The 23,593-nt window shown below is 38.4% G+C and overlaps 1 protein-coding gene across 3 annotated transcripts in view; it reads left to right on the top strand.

Moving 5' to 3' along the window:
* The window catches only part of LOC129717900 (uncharacterized), a 201,648-nt gene that overhangs the window by 119,644 nt on the left and 58,411 nt on the right, over positions 1 to 23,593 (top strand). For all 3 annotated transcript variants that reach the window (XM_055668169.1, XM_055668170.1, XM_055668168.1), the window contains 2 exons: positions 744 to 1,052; positions 19,532 to 19,807. In XM_055668169.1, the coding sequence (XP_055524144.1) occupies positions 744 to 1,052; positions 19,532 to 19,807 (585 nt within the window). The remainder of the gene's footprint in view (positions 1 to 743; positions 1,053 to 19,531; positions 19,808 to 23,593) is intronic.

The raw sequence follows: 23,593 nt of genomic DNA on the forward strand, positions 1-23,593 counted from the left end.
CGCTGGATTGAGATTTTCTTTTTAATTTTAAAATCAAAAATTTTGCGATTTTTTTAATTACGGATTTTCGAATTTTGAAATTTTTGGATCATAGGAATTTCAAATCTTCATATTCACGCTTTTGGCATTTTAAAAAGTTTTTTGGAGTTCCAGTAATTGAAGTTTTATAGGGTTCATATCGTTTTGTTTAAGAGATTTTAGAGGCGCTAGGATTAATGGAATTTCAGAATTTAGAGTTTCAGGTCTGTGAATCTTTGCATCTTAGAATTTTGGTAGCTTCGGTAGGTAGCTTGCGATTTTTGGAATACAAGAGTTCTATTGCTCAGGATTTTAGGAATGTATGAATTACAGTAATTCAGGGTTTCAGAATTCATATTTTGATATTTAGGATCATAGGATTGTGGAATTTTTGGGGTTTGGGGACCTGAGGCTCTCAGAAACATTTCAGGAAATTTTCAGCGTGAATTAAAGTATCTCAGAATTCTAGAACATCCGAATTTTTAGGCACTTCTGATTTAGATTTAGAGGTTACTAGGATTTCAAGACTTATGGATTTATAACTCGATACTACGATTTTAGGATACAATTTTTTTAAATTTAGAATTTCAGAAAAACTCCAGGATTCGCCTTGGGAATTCGATTTCTATTACATTTTCCATTTCCAAGTTCCATTTTTATGACTTCACGTGACTGAAGTTCTAATGCCATACACTAAAAAAGTTTCTTCTATCTTTTGTTTCCAGATAATCTAAAATCAGATCACAGCCAGTCCTACCAACCGTATCAGTACATAATCAACAACAACAACAACAACGTTATCCACAATCACACTTCGGATGGAATAAAATCCAACGTTCCACCGGACCTGACGCCGGGTGACGATTTTCGTGGCCCGGCCGATAATGACAATGATGGTGGCCGCGGATGCCATCGGGAGGACTGTCGCGACGGTCCGGCCGCCATCAACCCCCAGGATCGGAACAAGTTCTGTGGCAGTCTGCCGAATCATCTGGACGCGGATGATGCTTGCGAAGCGATTTTCAAACAAAATGGTAAGTTTTTGTTTTTTGCCTATCATCAATTGGAGAAAATCTCCACCGCTCGCTCAAATCAGTTCCGATCCGAATGTGACTGTTGACTGCTGCTGCTGCTGTGAATATGCGCTAATTTCTGTTTGGTTGGGTTGTTTTTTTTCCTGTTTTCGGGTCCAGTTCTCCGTCCAATCAGACCTGCGATCAGAATCAGTAAATTAGTTTGTCCAAAGTGGTCACTTTGGGAGGGCTTTTTCTGTCGAAAACCGAAACCCATTTGGGTTCCTATCATGTGACATTGCTCGAGTAGCACAGAGGTTTTAGTGTTGGAGCTCCGCACAAACAGAGGAGGGTTCTCCAAATATGCGAGCTACCGTCCACCCAAATAAGCCAAAGTAAACATTAGCTGGACCGGCGAAAGTAAACCGATGGCAGGTGGAAAATGGACACGGTTGGACACACACAGTCCGACAACGACGGTAAACAAAGGGACCCGGGTTAATGAACATGTACTACAAAACGCCCCAGAGTCAGTCGGTTGAAATAATTTACATTTTGAGTGGACTTTTGCCGGTTAAATATCCAACGGTAGAAACATTTCGAAGATTCACTAGTTCTCCTACCGTCGTGGCAACACTAACAAAGCTCCTGCACTTAATTTCCAGCTTCGTAAAGTCATTTCAAAATGAGTAATCCTCCTGCTAATGACCAGTATCAAGATGAGTCTGGTTAGGAATTACCCTTCTTTTCCTTCACCCGCTCGGTTTTTGAGTTAATAGGAAATAATTCCTGGAATAACATTTCAACCAGACATTGTTGAATTGTTTCACTAAGCTTACTGAGCTGCTAGTACAAATGTGTCCGTGTCTAAGCGATCTCAATCTGAGTATGTGTGTATGCTTGTTTGTATGCTTTCAGTTAAATATCCTGGAAACAACCAACGGCGGAAGTCATTCGAACCCCGGAGCAACAGCAGTCAGTCGGTAGATGCTGCTTATTCTTCCTCATTACCCTGCTGACCGTTGTTTGGGCTGCCACTCCTGAGAGCTCTCATTGTTCTTAATTTAATAAACTGAAGCAAAATAATCACTACTGCTGCTGCAGCAGCAGCAGTAGCAACATGTTTGGGATTTAGATCCCACTCTATGCTCCACAGATAAGGCAGATCTCCTCCTTCTGTGGTGGTGGTAGGAAATCAACTCCGAATAAACTACCCAGTAAAAACCGTTGTTTAGTTCCAAAACAACCGCAAAAATGTTACTTCCGGGAAAGGTTTCCGGTTCACCTCACCGAAGCAGAGGTCCAATCGGACACTGTGGAAATTTTGCGGACAGGAGAATTTATAGCCTCCTCATTCCTTCAGCTAGTCAGAAAGTGTGCGGATGCAAATGTTCACATTGTTGTTTTTTTATTCTACTCAACCGATGTTTCTGCCAGTTGTATTTCACTACCACACTCCAGCTTCTCAAGCAATAAAATTCGCCGCACCACTCCGGTGTGGGTCACCTGATAAGGGTCGATCCGAGGTCGGTTTCAATTGTATTTACAACTGTGCTGCGCCGTGGTAGTGACGAAGGTTGAGGATGTTTCTAGCACAGATCAACTGCCTTGGGCAGTTTCGGCCGGTCGTCCGATAAGATTCGAACGGAAACCGACCAAAAAAAAAAACGATTGTCCCTTGGGAATAGTCGTTCTTTTTGCACCTGACTTGGGTGGCAATCAGTTACACGAAGAGGAAGAAATCCTATCGTTTCAATTCACTGTTTTGTTGAAATTCGCATTTGCACTGGGCTTTCGGAAAATAAATAGAAACGTTGAAAAAGACGTAAACACTGAATAGAAATCACATTAAACCGACGGGTGGCTTGGAAAATTTCATTCCCAGATGAGTGTTTATGAGAGATCCTGTTTTTCCCCGCAACGATGGTCATCAGTGGTGTATGAAAGTGTGTGTTTTTCCTTCAAGTGCGGTTGAGCAATATTTGCATTTCATTAAAGGCTGAGATTTTCAGACAAATTAGACGCAGAAGTCATTTAACAAAAAAAGAGAAATTTAATACTCAAATTGTACTTTATTTGTGATGTGTTATATGTTACATCATAATCACGCTTCAAATTTACGAATTTTAGTTTTCAATATAAAAGATCCCTAACTTATCAAACCTAAATCCCCAGTCTTAAATCCTACATCAGAGATCTATATACCTACGCCCAAAGTCTCGAATGCAGAAGCGAAAATTCCATATCCCAAATCAATATTCTCAAATCTTCAAGTTGAGTTGAGCGAGCGATTACGGAGAGCTATTCGATGATAAAGAAATTAGGCAGGGATTTATTCTCAGGCTCTTCTCACCTACCCTTGCTTCTCGATAAAACTTCACATACACTGACTTTTTTCCTCTTAACAAATAAACCCCTTTTATGATAAAACTGACAGGAGAACTACGTTTGAAAGGTATGCTCTAAATAAAAATGTAGGAAACATCGAGTAAATTTGTTTGAAGGAACCCAATAAAGTAGATTGAACTCGGAAATTTTATTATTATGGCTTTAAGTAGTTAAAAAATGAATTTAAAAGAAATGCAATAAATTCTCGCAGTTTTTTTTTTGTCGAACCCTGTAAAAACTCGAAAGAAGTGTTATTTTCACCTGCGATTCAAGCTGGAAATCAGAAGAAAAAGTAGAAAGAAGTTTTCAAGTAATTTTATTTCCGAATGTTTGTTTAAGGGGTTATATACCTTTTTAGTTTTCAAAAAACCAAAACAAAATTTATTGTATTATCTTCAAATACAACATCTTGAGAACATTTTCACAAATTTTCATAAAAATCTGAGCAATAGGAAGAAAGTTATAGCGACTTGCAGCGCGCCTCGCCACGGCCGCATAAGCTAAATTTGAAACTTTACACGCGATTATCTCGGAATGGTGTTTTCAAAAAAATGACTTTGCCGTGATCCTGATTGCGGGAAAACTACTGAACCGATTTCCTTCATCTTTTTTTTAAATTTTCGTTATTAAATTCGTCGGTCCTTGAACGATCGCTTTTCGAAACATACAGTTACATTTTACCGCAAAAAAATTTGTAATGCAATTTTTAGCGCTCAAAACGTGCATTTTTTTGGAAAAATGTTCCCATTTGCACTGAAAACAAAATACTCATAAAAGCGATCGTTCAAGGACCCGGCACACTTCTAAACTAATGGAATAATATGAGTTTTTTTATTTCGGTTGACCCGCTGAGTCTCAATCAGGATCACCGCTAGCCTCTGCAAAAAAAAGCGTTTCGGGGAAACAGCCATTACTCCAGTAATAATTGGTATATCTCAAAATCAAACGTATTTTTTTGTTGTTGATAAACTGTACTTTCAGAAAATTACCCCTTTGATGCAATGAAAATGGTGCTATGCACTTAAAAATAGATTCAAACTTCCCTAATTTTTTTCGACCAAAAAGGTATATAACCCCTTAAATACGTATTAAATTTTGGTAGATTTTTGTTATTGTATTTTTTTTGTTTATATCAGCCATCTTCGATTTAATGTTATTATTATTCATCTTCTATTTTTTAAATTTTGTTCAGTGATTCGTATTTAATTTTCATTTTTATGTTTGATGTCAAATTCACCAAACATCATATGTTAAAGGTTTTTCATTCTATTCGCTGATATTATGTGAACTCTGAATTTTAAGAAATATTATTATATTTATTTGATTATTTTTTTGTGAATTTTCCCTCATTACTTTGTCAGTCCTACACGAACATAAACATTTTATTTTTTATTAATCACTGGTGTACTAACAGTTTCTCAATTTTTTCGCACATTTTTCTCTTTCTTCCGTATTCTTGAATGAGTACTTTTGTTTATTTATATTTATTCTCAATCTTTGATGCTTGATTTGCCGTCAACTGTATTTTTTTCCTAATGTATTATATATGTTTTGTTTTTTTTTTTGTTTTTTTTCCACGTTTGATCTTCTTCCGAACCATTTCTCTAAGTTTTTAAAGTTCTTATGAACTATGTTTATCCAAATATTTCGTTTATTAATAATTTTTTGGATGCCTCATAAAATAATTTGTTTTTCTCTATATTTATAGTAATTTTAATTTATTTGTCAAACATCATTTCTTTTGAGCGTTTTTAATTTGTTGTCTTGGTTTTTTGTTGCATTTTTGTCGGTTTGAAGAGTTGTTGTGTATAAATAAAAAATGAAAAAATACTCGTTCTTTTCATTGATATTTTGTCAAATTTAATAATAATTACTAGAAATGTTTTTTAAACCCGTACCCTACCAGTGTTGTTAGTCTCACTCGTAAGCAACATGTGAGTTTCTTGTTGCTGCCGCTATCACACACAGGGGAAATCTCCATTCAAGCTATTTCTCGTTCTTTTTCGCTTTTTTTCTTGTCGCTTTTGCTCCCATGATCGTGTGCACACACTCCTGTCTACTCTTCTAGTCTGTACCTATTCCCATACTCGCGAGAACGGCCAGCCGAAGACAATTGTTTCAAGATGGTTTGCGATGGTTGCAGAGGGACAACAAATAATAAGGTATCGGGCTACTTCGACAGCGGTTTGCTACGGCTGGTTTTGCATTAGACTGCCAAAAACCAAAAACTTACCAAAGGAGTCCGATACCCTACACGTTGCGATACTTTACATACCTACTCTTCGCCCCACTGTCGGCTGTCAGTGCATGAAACAAAACCGAGTAGATGGAGAAAGCATTTTTGTTTTCAAGCACAGTTTTTCAAGCACTCCTCCTAGTCGAGCAATTTTAGTCGAGCACTTCTACTCGTTAGCAGGAACTCGCGTACTCTTTTACAGTTGCTGAGTAATAATACTCGCTCGCTTTGCAACGCTGTACTCGACCCGAAGCCGATTTTTTTTTGGTAACCTGAAATAATACTGATTACAGGATCCTACGCTCGTAAACTGCAAGCGCGCACCAATCGACTTCCTTCCACGTCCACGATCTCTGTCCATAGAGTACCACCGAACGGATCGCGTCCTGTAAAGCGCAAATTTATTTATTTCGTCAATCATATGTAGACTGGTTACATCAGTTTTTAACTATACATAAAAGTAAAACAAATTAATTTTGTGTCCTCAGCCTCAAGGACTTGAAATATAGACTGTTCCGAAAATTATAAATACATCTTCTTTCTTGAATAAAACAAAAAATACAGGATTTTTTGGGTCATTTTATTCTGTAATATAGATAATAAGTGTTTTCTTTCCAGTTTCAATTCCAGTTGAGATTATTTTTCGTAGGATACGCGAGTTCTCTAACTTTTCTCTTAACACTACTCATAAGCTTTTGCACAGTGTGTTCTCCGACCATTTTTACCACTTTAAGCCAATCTTTTTTAAATTTTTCAACATTGTCCGCTGGTTTGACATATTTCCTCAGCTTTGCCTTGGTCAAAGCCCAAAAAGTTTCAATAGGGCGATTTTCAGGGCAGTTTGGAGGATTCATCTCCTTTGGGACACATGTGACATTATTTGTTTTATACCACCCTAGTGCATCCTTAGAGTAATGGCAGGAAGCAAGATCGGGCCAAAAGATTGGAGGATTTTTATGCTGCTTAACCATTTTCATTGTGTCATTCGTAATGAATGGACGAGATATTTTCCCACATTCACAAACGGTACCACCCAGTGCTCTTATGCAGCCGATATCCACAGTAACCTTACCAGCAACTTCAGGTTTTATGAATCCTACGGATGCACGTCCCACTCAGTTGGCAACAAGTCTACAGGTAAATACACAGCAGAGTCCTGTGGAAAACGCGAAACACTGTTTAAAGGGTGCAAGCTCGAAGGCATCAACTAAACAATGGCAGTTGAAACTAGAATTACAATTGTTGGAACAAGAAAGAGCACTGGAAGAAGAAGAAGAAAGGAAGAAACGTGAATACTTACGCAAACGTTACGATCAACTGCGAGAGCTGATCGATGAAGATAATTCAGTAACAAGCGTAGAGGAGGATGATACCAATATCAGAGTTTCAGAATGGCTCCAAGGTGTCGGACACGAAGATGAAACCCGAATTCAGTCAGAAGAGACCCGACGTTCGAAGGTAAATGACACTGAAAACTGCCGTGCGACACCCGCATCACACCCAAGGCAGCTAAACACGACGTGGCCAGCTAGAACGACGGTGCCTTTCCGTATGACAGAAAATTCTCGGTTACCAAGGAGAGGTACACAATTTGTAAATACAGACGCATTCGATCCTGTACGACGCTCTACACCGAGACGAACCGAGTTATATGACGACGATGAAGGCAACAACCTAACGCGCAGCCAAGTTGCAGCTCGGCAAGCTGTATCACGAGAGCTCCCGAACTTTAGCGGAATTCCCGAGGAGTGGCCGCTCTTTTTTTCTACATACACAACTACAACTAGTATGTGCGGGTACACTCCAGAAGAGAATTTGATACGTCTGCAAAAATGCTTGAAAGGCAAGGCATATGAGGCAGTGAAGTGTAGACTTATGCACCCATCTAATGTACCCGGTATCATTGCTACTTTAAGAATACTTTATGGAAACCCAGAAATTATTATACATAATTTAATATCCAAGATTCAGACGAACTATTCAGGGTGCTAATCTCACCACATTCGCAGCGTGGCTGTATGATCTTGCCGAAACAGTTTGCCCGTTAGCAGCGTAACCCAGTTGCGAATTGAAACCATCGCGAATAATGAGAAAGAACTCAGTGTACCTGAATACACATGATGAACAGGTGGATGACAACGGCGCAAGTGGAGTTGAGCCTAGCTCTGAAGCTGCTGTGTGTGTGTGGCTTGCAAACGCAACTGTGTCAATTTAGAGAAATGTCATCATTTCAGAGAGCTCGAGTACAACTAACAATGGGCAATAGTGAAGAATTTCGGACTATGCAGAAAATGCCTTCGTAAACACAAGGGAACATGCAAGTCTCAGCAAATTTGCGGAAAAGGTGGATGCACTTATGAACATAATCAACTTTTACATAACGATCGTCTGACGTATACTAGGGCGAATCTCCCAGATTCTGTAACAGCTCAAACAACGGAACATGAATGTAACATGCATCTTAAAAACATTCATAAGAGCTTATTTCGTGAAGTCCCAGTGATCTTATATGGCTCGAAGAAATCCCTCCAGACGTACGCCTTTCTTGATGATGGTTCATCACTAACACTCATTGATGCTAGTCTCGCAAAAGAGCTGAACATTGAAGGAAAACCGGAGCCACTGTGTTTAAGGTGGACAGGGAATAAACGTCGTCAAGAAAATGACTCGATCAGATTTGACATAGACATTTCTGGAACAGGCGATAATTGTAAAAAGTACAACCTACGTGGTGCTCACACAGTATCAGGTCTTGACCTATTTCGTCAGTCTGTTGATATGCAGCAACTGAGTCAACATTATAAACACCTTTGTGGCATTCCGGTCGAATCATATTGCGACATACAACCAAAAATTCTCATTGGAATTGACAATGCAAATCTTTGCCACCCACTAAAAGGTAGAGAAGGCAAACTTAACGAACCCATTGCGACAAAAACACGACTGGGATGGGTAATTCATGGAGGATGGAATGAGAGCACTGCCTTCGTTGGTCACCATAGCCGCCACCTGTGTCCGTTTACGGAACATATCGACGATTTGCTTCATCAATTCATACGCGAGTACTTTTCTTTAGAAAAGGTAGGAACTATTAAACCAGAGAGTATTGTATCATCTATCGAGGATAAACGAGCTATTCAAATTTTGCAATCATTCGTACGAACAGAGAACGGGCACTATGAGGCACGCTTGCTCTGGAAGTATGACCAATTTAGGCTCCCGAATAGTAAACCCGTTGCCCTATAGCGCTGGCGTTGCCTGGAATCTCGTTTAAAAAAAGATGCAGACTTATCTACAGTAATGCGACTAAAGCTCGATGAATATTTGGAAAAAGGGTACATCCGCAAACTTTCGGACAACGAGATGGAAAAACCACCAAAACGAATCTGGTATCTCTCTATATTTCCCGTGTTTAACCCAAATTAACCGTCGAAAGTACGGATCGTGTTGGAAGCAGCTGCTAAAACTAAGGGGATATCATTAAACTCACTACTCTTGAAAGGGCCAGATCAGTTGACTTCCCTCATTTCGGTACTGCTGCGGTTTCGCGAGAATAAGGTGGCCATTTGCGGTGACATTAAGGAAATGTTCCACCAAGTGCTTATGTCAAAAGATGATCAGGATTGCCAAAGATTTTTATGGAAAGAAAATTCATCAGACGAGAGACCCAGCACATACGTCATGCGGGTTATGACGTTCGGAGCCAGCTGCTCACCTAGTTGTGCCCAGTACGTAAAAAAACTTAAACGCAGAAAACCATAGAGGACAGTACCCAGCAGCAGTCGATGCGATCATCAAAAACCATTATGTCGATGACATGCTGGTAAGTACTGAAACAGAAGAAGAAGCTATTCTCTTCGCCCGACAAGTTCGGCACGTCCACGCCCAAGCTGGGTTTGAGATGAGGAACTGGATTTCAAACTCAGCAGCGGTTCTTTCAGCACTTCAGAACGAGGGAGCATGCGAAAAAACTTAAATCTAGGATCAGAACTAGCAACCGAAAAGGTTTTAGGGATGTGGTGGTGTACTGCTACGGACACTCTCCCATATAAGCTATCGCCAAAACACGACACAGAACTTCTATCCGGAAAGCGACGTCCAACCAAAAGGGAAGTTCTTAGTACATTAATGGCAATATTCGACCCACTCGGACTAGTTTCAAATCTGCTGATATATTTGAGAGTCCTACTGCAAGAGATCTGGCGTGCTGGGATCGAGTGGGACGATGAAATTCCGGGTCATTTGTTCGAAAAATGGGAGCATTGGTTAGAAGTACTTCCATCAGTACACAAGGTCCGTATATCCGCTATAACGATCATGCCAGGTACCGTCACTCAACTACACACGTTTGTCGACGCGAGCGAGGTCGGTTATGCTGCTGTGGTTTATTTAAAGTTCCAGCAAGAAAACAACAAAGAGTGTGCAATAGTAGCTGCAAAGTCGAAAGTGGCTCCGCTGAAGTTCAAACAGCTTATCGTTCGAAGTGGATGAGCGATATTTCTGGACTGATTCGCGCAATGTGTTATGCTGGATTCGATCTGATCATCGCACTGTGGTCCAGAAATGAAAAAAGGTGGCCAAAAGTCATTTTCTCATAAACGTTACATTTTAGAGCAATACTGTCTTCGGGAAAGTTTTAGAGTAAAAAAAGATCCTTCTTTGGACATCAACAGATCCGTGATTAATCCCCCTACAAGTGAGATAAAAAAAATATTTTCTCTAAAACTCAATATTTTTTTATCGCCGTCTTTGGCAAAGTTTTCCAAAATAACATAACAAAAAACTTTGCTGAAGACACTAGGAAGCTATTTCTCAATCTTACTGAGCTATCTGATTATGTTCAATGATGTTTAAAAATAAAGGTTTTTGCCGTTAAAATTCATATTTTATACCACTATACCTCTGATATTCTTACTGAACTTTTAAAACAACATCAAACCTTCATTTTTTATATGTTACAGTAGGCTTTATTTGATGATTATTAGGTTTCCTTCAATTTTTCGTGCCAAAAAATTCACTTTTGACAAGTAATTTTCGATTTTCTGCCGTTTCCCAACACATCCCACGGCAATATTACCACTAATTGAATTTTCCATGTGCTCTGCACACACGGCAGTTAAAATTTCTTGCAGAAATTTGCAGAAACTTATAAAATCATGAAACAAAACAACTTCAACGTGAGTTCATTTAAGTCATGTTGATCAATATCGGATCTTTGTTGCGAAAAACATAGCAAGCTTTGCATTTTTACCTTTTGATGCATCTTTTGAAGTATTATCAATGCGTTATGCGCGTTATTTTGTTTTCATGATTTTATAAGTTTCTGCAAATTTCTGCAAGAAATTTTAACTGCCGTGTGTGCAGAGCACATGGACAATTCAATTGGTGGTAATCTTGCCTTGGGATGAGTTGGGAAACGGCAGAAAATCGAAAATTACTTGTCAAAAGTAAATTTTTTGGCAGGAAAAATTGAAAAAAAAACCTAATTATCATCAAATAAAATCTGCTGTAACATATAAAAAATTAAGGTCTGATGTTGTTTTAAAAGTTCAGTAAGAATATCAGAGGTATTGTGGTATAACATATGAATCTTAACGGCAAAAACCTTTTTTTTAACCATCATTGAACATAATCAGATAGCTCAGTAAGATTGAGAAATAACTTCCTAGTGTCTTCAGCAAAGTTTTTTGTTATGTTATTTTGGAAAACTTTGCCAAAGACGGCGATAAAAAAATATTGAGTTTAAGAGAATATTTTTTTTTATCTCACTTGTAGGGGGATTAATCACGGATCTGTTGATGTCCAAAGAAGGATCTTTTTTTACTCTAAAACTTTCCCGAAGACAGTATTGCTCTAAAATGTAACGTTTATGAGAAAATGACTTTTGACCACCTTTTTTCATTTCTGGACCACAGTGCATCGTCGGTATTCTCAACATGTCGCCTTTCGTGTCAGCGAGATTCTCGAGACAAGTAACATAGCTGATTGGAAGTACGTCAGCACGAAAGAAAACGTAGCTGATGAGGCGACAAAGTGGTCACGCCGGCCAGAACTAGGAAGCAACAGTCGGTGGGTAAGAGGACCTTCGTGGTTGAGGCAATCTAAAACAGATTGGCCTGAAGAGCCGTTCACTTCAGGCCATACTCAGGAAGAGCTGCGTTCAACCGTATACTACCATCATTTTGTTCCTATACCGCCGGTGAACGTGGCAAAATTTTCTAAATGGAGGCAATTAGTTCGTGTGGTTGCTACGGTACTTAGATCCGTTGCGAACTTTCGATGCGCCAAGAGCAGGATGAAACACAAGCACGGCCCCCTTACCAGTCAAGAGCTAAACGAAGCTTCGAATCTTCTTATTAGGTTTGCTCAAAGCGAATCATTTTCAGAGGAATTCGCCAGTTTATCTACCGTACCTCCCACTCTTTCGAAATCAAGCGCACTGTATAAGCTAAATCCGTTTCTCGATGATCACAAAATGATAAGAATGCAAGGCAGGATTGGTGCATGTGAATACGCAACTATGGATGCAAAAAATCCAGTCATACTTCCGAAAAATAACTATATCAGTAACCTTATTGTGAAAGACTACCACGAGCGTTATCATCATTGTAATCACGAGACAGTGGTCAATGAACTGCGGCAAACTTTCTGGATCCCTAAGTTGCGTGTGCTATTTAGGAAGGTGAGATCAGACTGTCAGACCTGTAAAAATTTAGGAGCAACACCTAATCCTCCTTTAATGGGCGAGCTGTCAAAGGATAGACTAGCGGCGTTCACGAGACCCTTTTCCTTTACCGGCGTGGATTATTTCGGACCATTGACGGTAACGGTAGGTCGTCGAACGGAGAAACGATGGGGTGTGCTATTGACGTGCTTAACTACTCGGGCAATTCACCTACACGCAAAACTTTTCCTTATTACCTAAGAAGCAATAGCGCAAAATTGCCTTTAAGGTAATAAACCTATTACTAAAAAGGCAATAAAATTCTTCCCCAGTCAAGTAACAACACATACTGTCATATATTTAGCACGTGTTACGAGAGTACGACCATCTAATAATGGCCGTTCAACCATATGCAAAATTTTTTCTGTCAAAAACTGCTCCCTTTCCATCTCAAGTAAAAAAAAAATCACACACCGTCGCATATGTTGCACATGTTACAAGTTTCTTCAATCTCCAATTCATCCGGTGAGCGTGTATTAGTTCGCTCGTTGTATGCATACGAAGTAGAGAAAGAATATGACAAGAGCTGCCAAGCAGCATTTTCCCCGTCATAGAGTATGCAAACGCTGATGATTTCAAAGACTTGAAATGCGTCTTTAAATGACATCACGATCTGTAAACTGCGTTAGAGAAAAACAAAAACATTCGCTTTCTTGCAAGCTATCCAAAACACGTACTCATTGGTAATTGGTAACTAATCAAAACATCGTTGACGCAAGCATAAAACTTCCAAATAAAAATATCGCAGAACGACACTGATTTATACCAGGAACAGTAATGGAAAAAAATTAGTGATTAGGGCGTTTTGAATAATCAAGCTTTTAATACAAAGTTTTACGTGCGCGTCAAATTTCATGGTGAAACATTACGTTTTACTCCTGAAAAAATTATGCGCCATTCATTGGATATTGTTTTCTATTTGTCAATCAGTGGAAAATAGATTATGCATTACAGAATGTTCACTGATTCATTTCATTGCGAAGAGTCAATTTACCCCACCACCGCATGGGCTTAGTTCGTAAACAACTATCTGGCATCTCTTTCTTACATGCGTAAACCGCAATGTTTTTTTTTCCTTGGATAGATCTGCACTGACCCAGTGCAATAAAGAAATTCGCGCATTCGTGGGTCAGAATTTGCCATAACAAAGCGCATGCGCAAATGCGTTGCTATGACAACATTTAACCAGCGCACGCGCAAATGTATTGTTACGCGCAGTGCAACCAGTTCGATGATCGTTTTTGTCAGTGGTACTTTTAATCAATTATAAATTGATGATGAAAAGCAATGTTCAACCTTTCAAAATTAATTGTTTCTGTCGCTTGAATATTAAAATTGTTTTCGCATAGTTTCAACGTTACACAACGTGACATAAAATAATTCAAAACTATAAAACGTTGTTAAATATACGGTAACAAAAGTTAGAGTGATATTGGTTGCACTGTAAGCGTTTTGTTTTCCTTTTCATGGCGCATTTTGACCCACCTCGAAAATCGTTTAAATAATTCCATTAACAATTTGATCAAGTAGTTTTACGTTGGTTTTCGAATACCAATAATAGAAAAAAGGACTTTGCAGGTACGTAGTATTGTTATTAGGCGTATAATATTGAACGCGCGCGGCTGCCCCGGCTGGGCATTTCATACACAGTTTTTCTAATACATAGTGAAAACATCTGAAAGACAACTTTAAGACAAGTGTCATTTGTGTCATAGTTGTTGTTTGTCTAACTCATGTTATTGAAAAACATCTCCAGAACTAGGAAAAAATGAGTTTGTGTTCGAAATGTGGTTGAATCACTGATGGAAAACATCTCACAAATGTTGTATTTTAAGTTGCTTTCTGTACTGTTTGGATAACATCATAAATACAAGTTATAGATATGCAGCAGCAGTTTATATTCGATAATATATTAAATACACTTATGCTTTGAAATAACATCTCGAGGACAAGAATATAACAACACAAGTTTTGAATTGCGCTTATAGTATTCTTATATGACTACTGTCATTGTGAATTATTTTCTAACATGTTTTGTGTGTTACTTGGGGGAAATGTCGTTTACGTACATAATAAAAAGAAGTGGTCATAAGTGGGAGCCTTGAATAACACCTGAAATAACTCAAATGGGATTTGACTTCTTTCCATTGAATTTTATTATTTGTTGCCTGTTTGTTAAATATGATTCAAGCCACTTCAAAAGACCAGACTCAATTCCAATTTTTTGCAGTTTATAAAGTAGCATTGGTATGTCAATACGATCAAATGCTTTGCTAAAGTTTGTATAGAGAGCTTCATTCACATAGTTCTCATTATCCTTTGCATACAATTAGTAATCTACGAATTCAGGTAAATTTGTGGACGTAGAGCGTCCTTTGAAAAAGCCGTGTTGTTTGTCTGTTATTCGATTTTTGACTTGAGCAAACATTTTTTCACTGACAATTGCTTCAAAGAGTTTAGGAATGCAAGAGGTAATAGCGATTCCACGATAATTACGTATGTCAGATTTCCGCCATGATTTGAAAATAGGCACCAAAAATGAGCTTTTCCATATATTTGGGAACGGCCAGAACAAAGGAGTTGTAAGTAAGTTTCTTCGCAAGATTATTTATGAGTGCTGAAGGAATTACGTCAGGGCCAGGTTCTTTGGAAGGATCTAAATTTTTTAGACCCAATTTCGTGCGAATCTGTAGGTTATCACTACTACGCTGTATTCATGAGTCCAATTTCCGCAGCTTCCTTTCTGAGAACCGTAAAGGCTTTCTCCACAGCTCTACAATTAACACCAACGATGTCGACATCGCCCGCGAACTCTAGAAGCATATCTCTATGATGACTCTTCGTATAGCACCTTCCAAGGCTATGTTAAACAGCAAGTTCGAGAGGCCGTCTTCTTGCTTCAGACCATCCAAAGGGTCCAAAAATTCGCATGATGTGAAATCGACAAAAGTCGCACCTATCAGTATCATCACCATTTTTAAGCATAATCTGCCACAACTCGCTACGTTTCACTGAATCGTACGCCGTCTTAAAGTCTATAAGCGGATGATTTGCCTGCAAGATGTGTTCTAGAAACTTGTCGAAGGTGCACATCTGATCCGTTGTAAATCGTCCTACTCGAAAACCGCACTGGTATTCTCAAACACTGGCGTCCTGCAACGGTCTCATTCTATGGAACAGAATGCGAGAAAAAAATTTATATGCGCAATTGAGGAGAGTTATAACTCGATAGTTTTTTTTCCTCATACATCATTTATTTGACACGCCACAAATACAATTTAATGTTTAACGGCGTCAGTTATATCTGATGACTTAAAAACTTAAAGCAAATCTTTTATCCTCGCTGCCGACTACGAGCTGAAATTAAGTCTAATTTAAAACTAGCATGAATTTTTCAATCAGTGTTTTGTTGCTGAATGGTTGTCTGATGCTCTTCGAATGGCCGATGTCATGAGCTGGGGCAGGGGCCGGGTCCTGAAGGTATTGTGCGGGGCCTAGTTGCTGGTTATGGTTCGTTGTTGTTGTTCGCTAGTGTTCAAGTGGCTATATGGTATGTACCGCTGAGCCAAGATATCACTGAAGACCTCAGGTTCTCAGGTCCTGGCGAATTCGAGTGGGGTGCAGTTGCTGATTCCAAAATCTGTGCTTGAGGTTCAAACGTGTTCTTGTCGTTTTGTTGGGTTTAGACGGAGGGGAACGGGACTAGACTGGGGCATGGATGGATTTTAGGAAAACGTATATAAGGGTCTTGTATGGTATGTCACGGCTCGCCAAGACATCACGAACAGGAACAGCTGGCCGTCTACTTCCGGCCTCAAGGAAAGCTGATAATTTAGACCTGGCGTCACAGTGGACAGGGCATGACCAAACAACGTGCTCTATGTCGTGATAACCTTCACCGCAGGCACAGATACCACTTTCCCCGAGCCCAACACGACGGAGATGCGCGTCAAATCTATAGTGATTGGACATAAGCCGGGACATCACGTAAATAAAATCCCGACCTACATCCAATCCCTTGAACCACGGATTCGTCGATACCTTGGGTATAATGGAATGTAACCACCTTCCCAGTTCCCCTCTGGTTCAAGAATTTTGCCAACTGATGATCGTATTCTGACGTACAAATGCAAAAAATTCATTAAAAGCAATTGGTCTTTCATAAATTTCACCGTTTGTTGCGCCCACCTTAGCCAAAGAGTCCGCTTTTTCATTGCCCGGTATCGAGCAGTGAGAAGGGACCCACGCTAAGGTAATCTGAGTAGATTTTTCGGATAAGCACTCAGATGTTCCCGTATTTTCCCCAGGAAATACGGAGAGTGCTTAACATCTTTCATCGATCGGAGAGCCTCAATGGAACTGAGACTGTCCGTAAAGATGAAATAATGGTCCGTGGGCATTTTTTCGATAATCCTTAGGGTGTACTGAATTGCAGCTTATTCTGCGACGTGAACAGAAGCAGGATTATCGAGCTTATGGAAGACGGTTAAATTGTTATTGAAGATACCGAAGCCAGTGGACCCATCGAGAAGTGATCCGTCAGTGTAGAACATATTGTCGCAGTTGATGTTTCGATATTTATTGGAAAAAAATTTGGGGATCTGCTGCACGCGTAAATGATCAGGGATTCCACGAGTTTCTTCTATCATGGATGTATCGAAAAACACAGTAGAATCAGAAGTATTTAATAAGTGGACATGATTTGGAATATTCGAAGAAGGGTTAATATTTTGTGACATGTGATTGAAATACAGTGTCATAAAACGGGTTTGAGAATCAAGTTCGATTGACCTTTCAAAATTTTCAATCACAGGACGATTCAAGACCTCACATTTGATAAGAATACGAGAAGACATTCTTTCTGCTTATTACCGACGTTTCGGTCCTAAAATGGGACCATCATCAATGGTCGAAACAGTAATGAACAAGTTAAAATATTTCTGCAAAAGTTAAAAAGTCGGGTCGTAGAAGGTTTTCGATAACCGTACATCCAAAGCGCAGATAAAAATAAGTTTGTTTTTTTTTTGTTTTTTTTTTTGCGAAAAAAAACATTGATTTTATCTGAAAAAAAAATGACCTATCAAGCGGTAAAGCGGCATTATATTCTTTGAAACAATATTTCTCACCCGAACTGCCTGGTTCTAACCACACACACAAAAAAAAAAAATTTTCGAAGAAATTTAAACTTGTAAGTTGCCATCTCGAGTTCGATGATGGTCCCATGGAAGGACCGAAACGTCGGTGATGAGCAGATATGTTAAGTGTCTGCCAAATATCATCATATTTTTACAAACTGCTGCCAAATGTGCCATTCTAAAGTTCATTTTTAAATATTTTATTTCAGTTAAGGGCTAAGCCCTTTTATTCCATTTTATTTGTATTCATATCTGTATTTTGCTTCTCTTCGTGTGTTTGTTAATTTTAACATCAACCTTGCCACAGTCTATTTTCAAATTCTGTATCGATTCTAGACGTATTTTAAAGCTTTAACAAATATTTTGAACAATCTCAGAAACCCTAGTCGATTATTTATTTGTTATTTTTCATTTTTATTTTTCAAGTAGTTTGATAGTTTTGTCGAAGAATTATTTTTCTAATTTTTATGTTTTTTTCATGCACCTTAATCAAGTTAAATTTTGCCTCCTTTTGCATCAATTTATGTTATTTTAATTTCTGCTCTCTTCTTTCTTTGTTTTTGTTTGCTCGTTTGTGTCATTCTAATTAATTTGCAATTTTTGAGTGTATCCTCAAGAAAAATTTGCTTATCGATAATCAAAATTTAAATCTTTATTTGTCTATCTCACCTCTTTTCATTTTCATTTTTTTTTCAATTGTGAATTTGTGCGCTTTGTATTTATTTTATTGCCAGGTTCATTTTGCTTTATTTTTTTTTGGTATCTCTTCAATGATTTTACTGTCTTTCAAATTTTTCGACATACATATTCTTTAAAATATTTATTCAATAATACTCATAAATTCAAGAAATATATTGACTTAAGCTTTTCTTGTTTATTTTAATTCCATGTACAAGTTTTAATTTGTATTTTTAACACATTTTTTGTGCAATGGTTTTTTAATAATTTCTCTGTTCAAGATTGGTCAACCTACGAACTCTTGATTCATTTCAACATACATTTGCGACCACTAAAGTCTTTGCTTTTAAAAGATTAGATTATATTTATTTATACTAAACTTATTTGATACCACGTACAAATAGTTTTTCAAATCGCGTAAAAATAATACGCGTAACTTAAAAAATGCGTTTAAAAAAACGCATAAAAATAACCCGCTTAAAAAAAAAACAGTGTAATCTTGTCTCTCACCTAACCATATTCTATTGATAAATTTTTAATTTGGTTTGATTTTTTTCGCGGATCAATTAATAATTTTTCCATACTTGCTCACTTCTATTTTGGGTAAAGTTCGACTGAACGCAAAACCTTTTCGTGTATCACATTTCATTTTCAATCGACATGTTTCGGTTTTGCTGGCTTTATGAAGCCCTAACCATGTCGATTGCGAATGCAAATTCGACCCACTTTCGGGGTGTGCCCACCCAAAATGGCTAACCACCGGTTCGGTTACGCACTGGGCACTGGCTAATTGTTTAACACGGTTGATTCCGTTGCATTCGAGTTGTTCGAAATTGCCGCCCTATTTCACCATTACCAAAGCAAACATGACACCCAGACCAGGAACGGACAGTTGACCGAGGCCAACGACGATGACATCAGACCAGGGATCAATTCCAGCGGACGTCGTACCAACGCACATCCGAGTTTTGAGCCTTGCTTTGTGAAACTTCAACAACCAATTATGTCACCTCTCCCTCACTGATTTGGATGACACGCCTTTCCGGGATCGATGGCACCGGAGCTTGCGAGAGAGGTGACCGACCGGACTGGTAACCAGAGACCACCCCATAGGACATAGTGACGGGTATTGTTTGACTCATAATTAAAAGCTATCGATGGGTTGGCTCTCAAACCGAATAGGCGTCGCAGTCGAATTTCCTCCTACTCATCCTCCTTTTTGCTGTGAATAATTGACTAGATTGTTTATCCATTCCAGTGTGGTTGGGTTGAAAAATAGGTTCTAAAACAAAGGATTAGCTTAATTGAATTAATTTCTATTTTATTCCATAATTCACAGAGTTTCTCCAAACGCACCTGAAAAATGTTCTGGCGACCCATCAGCAGCAGCAGCCAGAATATGTGACCGCGTCTAGTTTGGCAGCCGCCATTGGCGGCCATGGTAATGCAACTGGTAGCCAGCAGCACCAGCAGCAACAACAACCGCCACAACAGCAACAGCAACTTCCACCAACATATCAGCAAAGTTCGCCATTCTGCTCCAGTTCCAGTGGGAAAGGTTCGACCGTTTCTTCGACGACATTCCGAACGGGCAACGGAGGTGAAACCGACGGTGGTAAGTTTTTATTGTATTTTTTGAAAGAATCCAAAGAAAAGATAATAGTTTTCCCCCATTTGAAAGTTGTCTCCGGCACGTATCAAAAAAAAAAACTTGAACACATTCTTGGATTCCGTGGTCGAAAACTCAGTTTAATCCTGTCTGCAGTGTAATCACAACTACTTCCTTCCTCTAATGTCTGTCAGCAAACGACCAAATCTAGTGCTATTAGTATCACAACACCACTAACAGAAGCACAGCGTAATCCTCTCGCCAAGCCACCCAATTCTAGTGGCAGCAAAACTTACGACCTTGGGGGTGCTTTTCATCCGCCTGCTTACGAGGTTTTGGTCGCGCGTGAAGTACTTCCATTCCGTGTCGCCGTTGCCGCCGCCGGTGCGACATATGTTGTACTCGGATACATCCTTGGGCAGAAAGGAGAAAGTTCGGCACTAAAAGCCATAAGATCTTAAGATTCCCGCATTATTTAACCCTCCTCCCTTCCACGTCTTCTACCTGGAGTGAAAGATGATCGCGTTTGTCCCCCACCCCCAAAGTCCAGAGTGCACTTGTTTAATTTATTTATCGCTGCCTGCATCCTTCGTGCTGGAAAGCACAGGAAACCGCCACCAAACTGCGATGATGCAACAAAATCTAATATTATGTCTCTCCTTCACGCTTACCTCGTCGTGCTTCCAAGTGATAGCAAACAAACATGGATAGCGAGTAGACCGATTCTATTAGACAACAGATGGTGTTATTACCGATGCAGTTTTGTGCTTCCGCTCTATCGACTGTCGAGGAGATTCTGGAAATTGTATGTTCATAAAGCCATAAAGGGGGAAAATGGAAATGAACATAAAGGCCATCGAATCGAAAACAACTTTCGAGGAAAGGCAAACTGTAAAGTGCAGTAGAATTTTATCTTAAACTTCTCCGCAATGCTGAAAAACTTTTTTTGAATTTCATTTCTAAGATATAATTTAAAACGTTTTGGACGTTCTAATATGACGTGTTTCGCTATTCTTCTGAGACATCAATTGTTTACTATCGAGACATCAGTACATGACGTCATTTGGACAGTTAAAACATAAATAGAAAATATTGATAATGATTCAGCTTATAGTTCAATAAGAGAAAAAAATATTTTATTCAAATTTTATTTAAAGTCTTCAACAGAAATTATTCACGACACTCCACAGTGGGGAATCGCTGGCCATCAGCCAAAAAAATTTTTTTTCGTTAGCTGTTACATAATATTTTTCCTTTATTGCTATAACATTCAAGTGTCTAAATCCAGAATTTGGGCGCAATATCATGAAATCTGAATTTTTTATGACTTTATAAAGCTTAGCAAACTGATGTTTTTTGTCTTTTTTTTTGAAAAAAAGTACATTACTTTGAAACGCTCTGTAGCTTCAATGATAGCTTGGATTTTTTTGATTTCAAAGGAAAAGTTGTTGTAAATATTGTGCAAAACAAACCCTTTTCATTAGATATTGTAAAATTTGGTTATAGTAGGCCTGACACTAAAAAAAATTAAAAAAACGTGATTTTTTGTAGAAAAGTAGCTTAAAAGTTTAGTTGACGCAGTTTGCCACGGTTGTGACTGCATTCAATATTTAGGTAAAAACGTAAGCTTTCAAATGCATACTGTCCGCTGCTGCGCAAAACTGCGCAAAATGTCACTTTAGTGAAAAAAGTGATAGCAGATTTTTTTAGTTTTTATTTTTGAAGTTGAAATTTCATCCAGGATTAATTTTAATCATAACCATGATACCCCATTAATGAAAATTTATGATATCGTACTCAATCCGTAAGGATAAAATATAAATTTGGGCAAAAATCCCAAAATTTATCAATGAAAAGTTATAAAATAAGTGTTAAACAAGAAAACAGTAAACAAATCTTTATTAAATTTCAATTATGGCAAACTTTATCACTTTCTGCAAATTCAAAACAATATTAAAAACATTCAGCCCTTTTCAATTTATGATCATGAAATTCGCTAAACTGATTGAAGTGTCAAATACTAACAGCAAATTCATACCATCAAACTCCGGCTAACAATAGCCCGTTTGAAGATTGCTTTTGCCTGTCACTCGTATGCATACAAAAGTAAAGCACACATTTTGCTTTATGAGAAAAAAAAACAAAGAACAGTCGTCGCCCTTCGCATCTTTTCGTATTCATTTAGATCGTTGTGTCATTCCAGTGTCTTGGTTTTCAAATTCATAAATTCGTTGAATTTTATTATGGAGCCTTCAACTTCAGCGGCACCACCTAATTCAATGTATAGTAAGTTATCAATTCATGGTGTTATACATGTATTTAAATGTCCTCTTTCAACCATAGAAACCGGATTAGGAAGATAACATATATATGAAACAATGAAACATCGAAAATCACTAGAAGAAATGAAAATTGCAGCGAAAGACATTTTTCCTGCTGATAAGTATAATGAACTTCAAATTTTCTGGAAACAATTCAACAACAGATTAGCGATCACAGCGGAAGATGATGATGATGATGGTCATCATTTCAATTTGTAATTAGTTTGTATTACTTATGTTGTTTTAGTTTATTTATAAAAAATACATATATTTAGGCAAAATTTGTTTAGTTCAAGGTGTCGTCCATAAATAACGTTTTTTTTTTCAATGGAGAGGACGCCCAGTGGCACTACTTGTGGTCAAAGATCATATAATTCTATGAAAAAGGAAAAAAGTGCCACAAAATATTAAAAATTGGATTTCGTGCTTTATGGACGGCCCCAAACAAAAAATGGAGGCCAAATTCGTGTTCAGCGCCCCAAAGTTATGTAAATACCAAGTTTTTGTCGCGTTTATGGACAGTTTTTTTGCTTGGCCAGCCTTTGTATGGAGTCGCCCCACTGAGCACTCCCTCTCACAGAACAGCAGTCGAAACGAAGATAGCCTAATTGCCAGCCACTGGTCCGGAAGTCAATCAAAATCTTCAGAAGCGAATAATCAAAATAATACAGATCAACAGCCCGTATCTTTTTTTCCAGGCGCTGATTGGATTGAGGCGATAATTGATTACTGTATCGTTGACGATTGTAAAAAAGCAATGAAAGGCAGGCGACAGCATAGAAGAAAAAAATCCTTTTTAACAGTCCTTCTTGGAAAATAAGCAACAAAAAGCAATAGAATCGAACGCCTAACGAGCCCGGGAATCTGTGTCCGCTAACGAAGGCAAAGTGTATAAAAATTTAATCATATTTCTCGACACGAACCACTGATCAAAGGGTCTCCATCATTCCACTATTCCAATCCAGCAAATATTGCTTCTGCCTGCGGGTTAGGGTGGTTACGATTTTCTTCCCGACCGACAGAGAGAGCGACAAACCAAATGAACCTTGGCACTCTGTGCTGTGTGTGTCCGTTTGCTTGCGGAAAAGTCGCCTTTCTATCTTCCACAGTGTCGTCCACAGGCGACTGGAAAACGAATGAAAACTAATATACACACGGTTTTCTCCGTATCGTAGCAATCAAATACCGGTAGAGGTTTAATTATTCATGGGGTGTTAAGTGGAACTGAGAGAGAGAAGACTGGTCCACTTATGATGAAAAAAATTTGTTGGTGTATCGAAAGCTACCTTGGAAATGGATCATTTTATGAATAAAAAAATTATCATTTTTCTCCAGTTTTGGAAACAGACGTTTGAAAACTGTTTAATGTCAATTGAAAACATGGAAAAAATGAAAAACTCTGAAGGTCTGAAGAGTAGATAACTGAATAAAAATAAATCAAATTGAACATTTGAAATGAACATTTATAATC

Source organism: Wyeomyia smithii, chromosome 1 (genome assembly GCF_029784165.1).
Source record: "Wyeomyia smithii strain HCP4-BCI-WySm-NY-G18 chromosome 1, ASM2978416v1, whole genome shotgun sequence".
Classification (NCBI taxonomy): Eukaryota; Metazoa; Arthropoda; class Insecta; order Diptera; family Culicidae; genus Wyeomyia; species Wyeomyia smithii.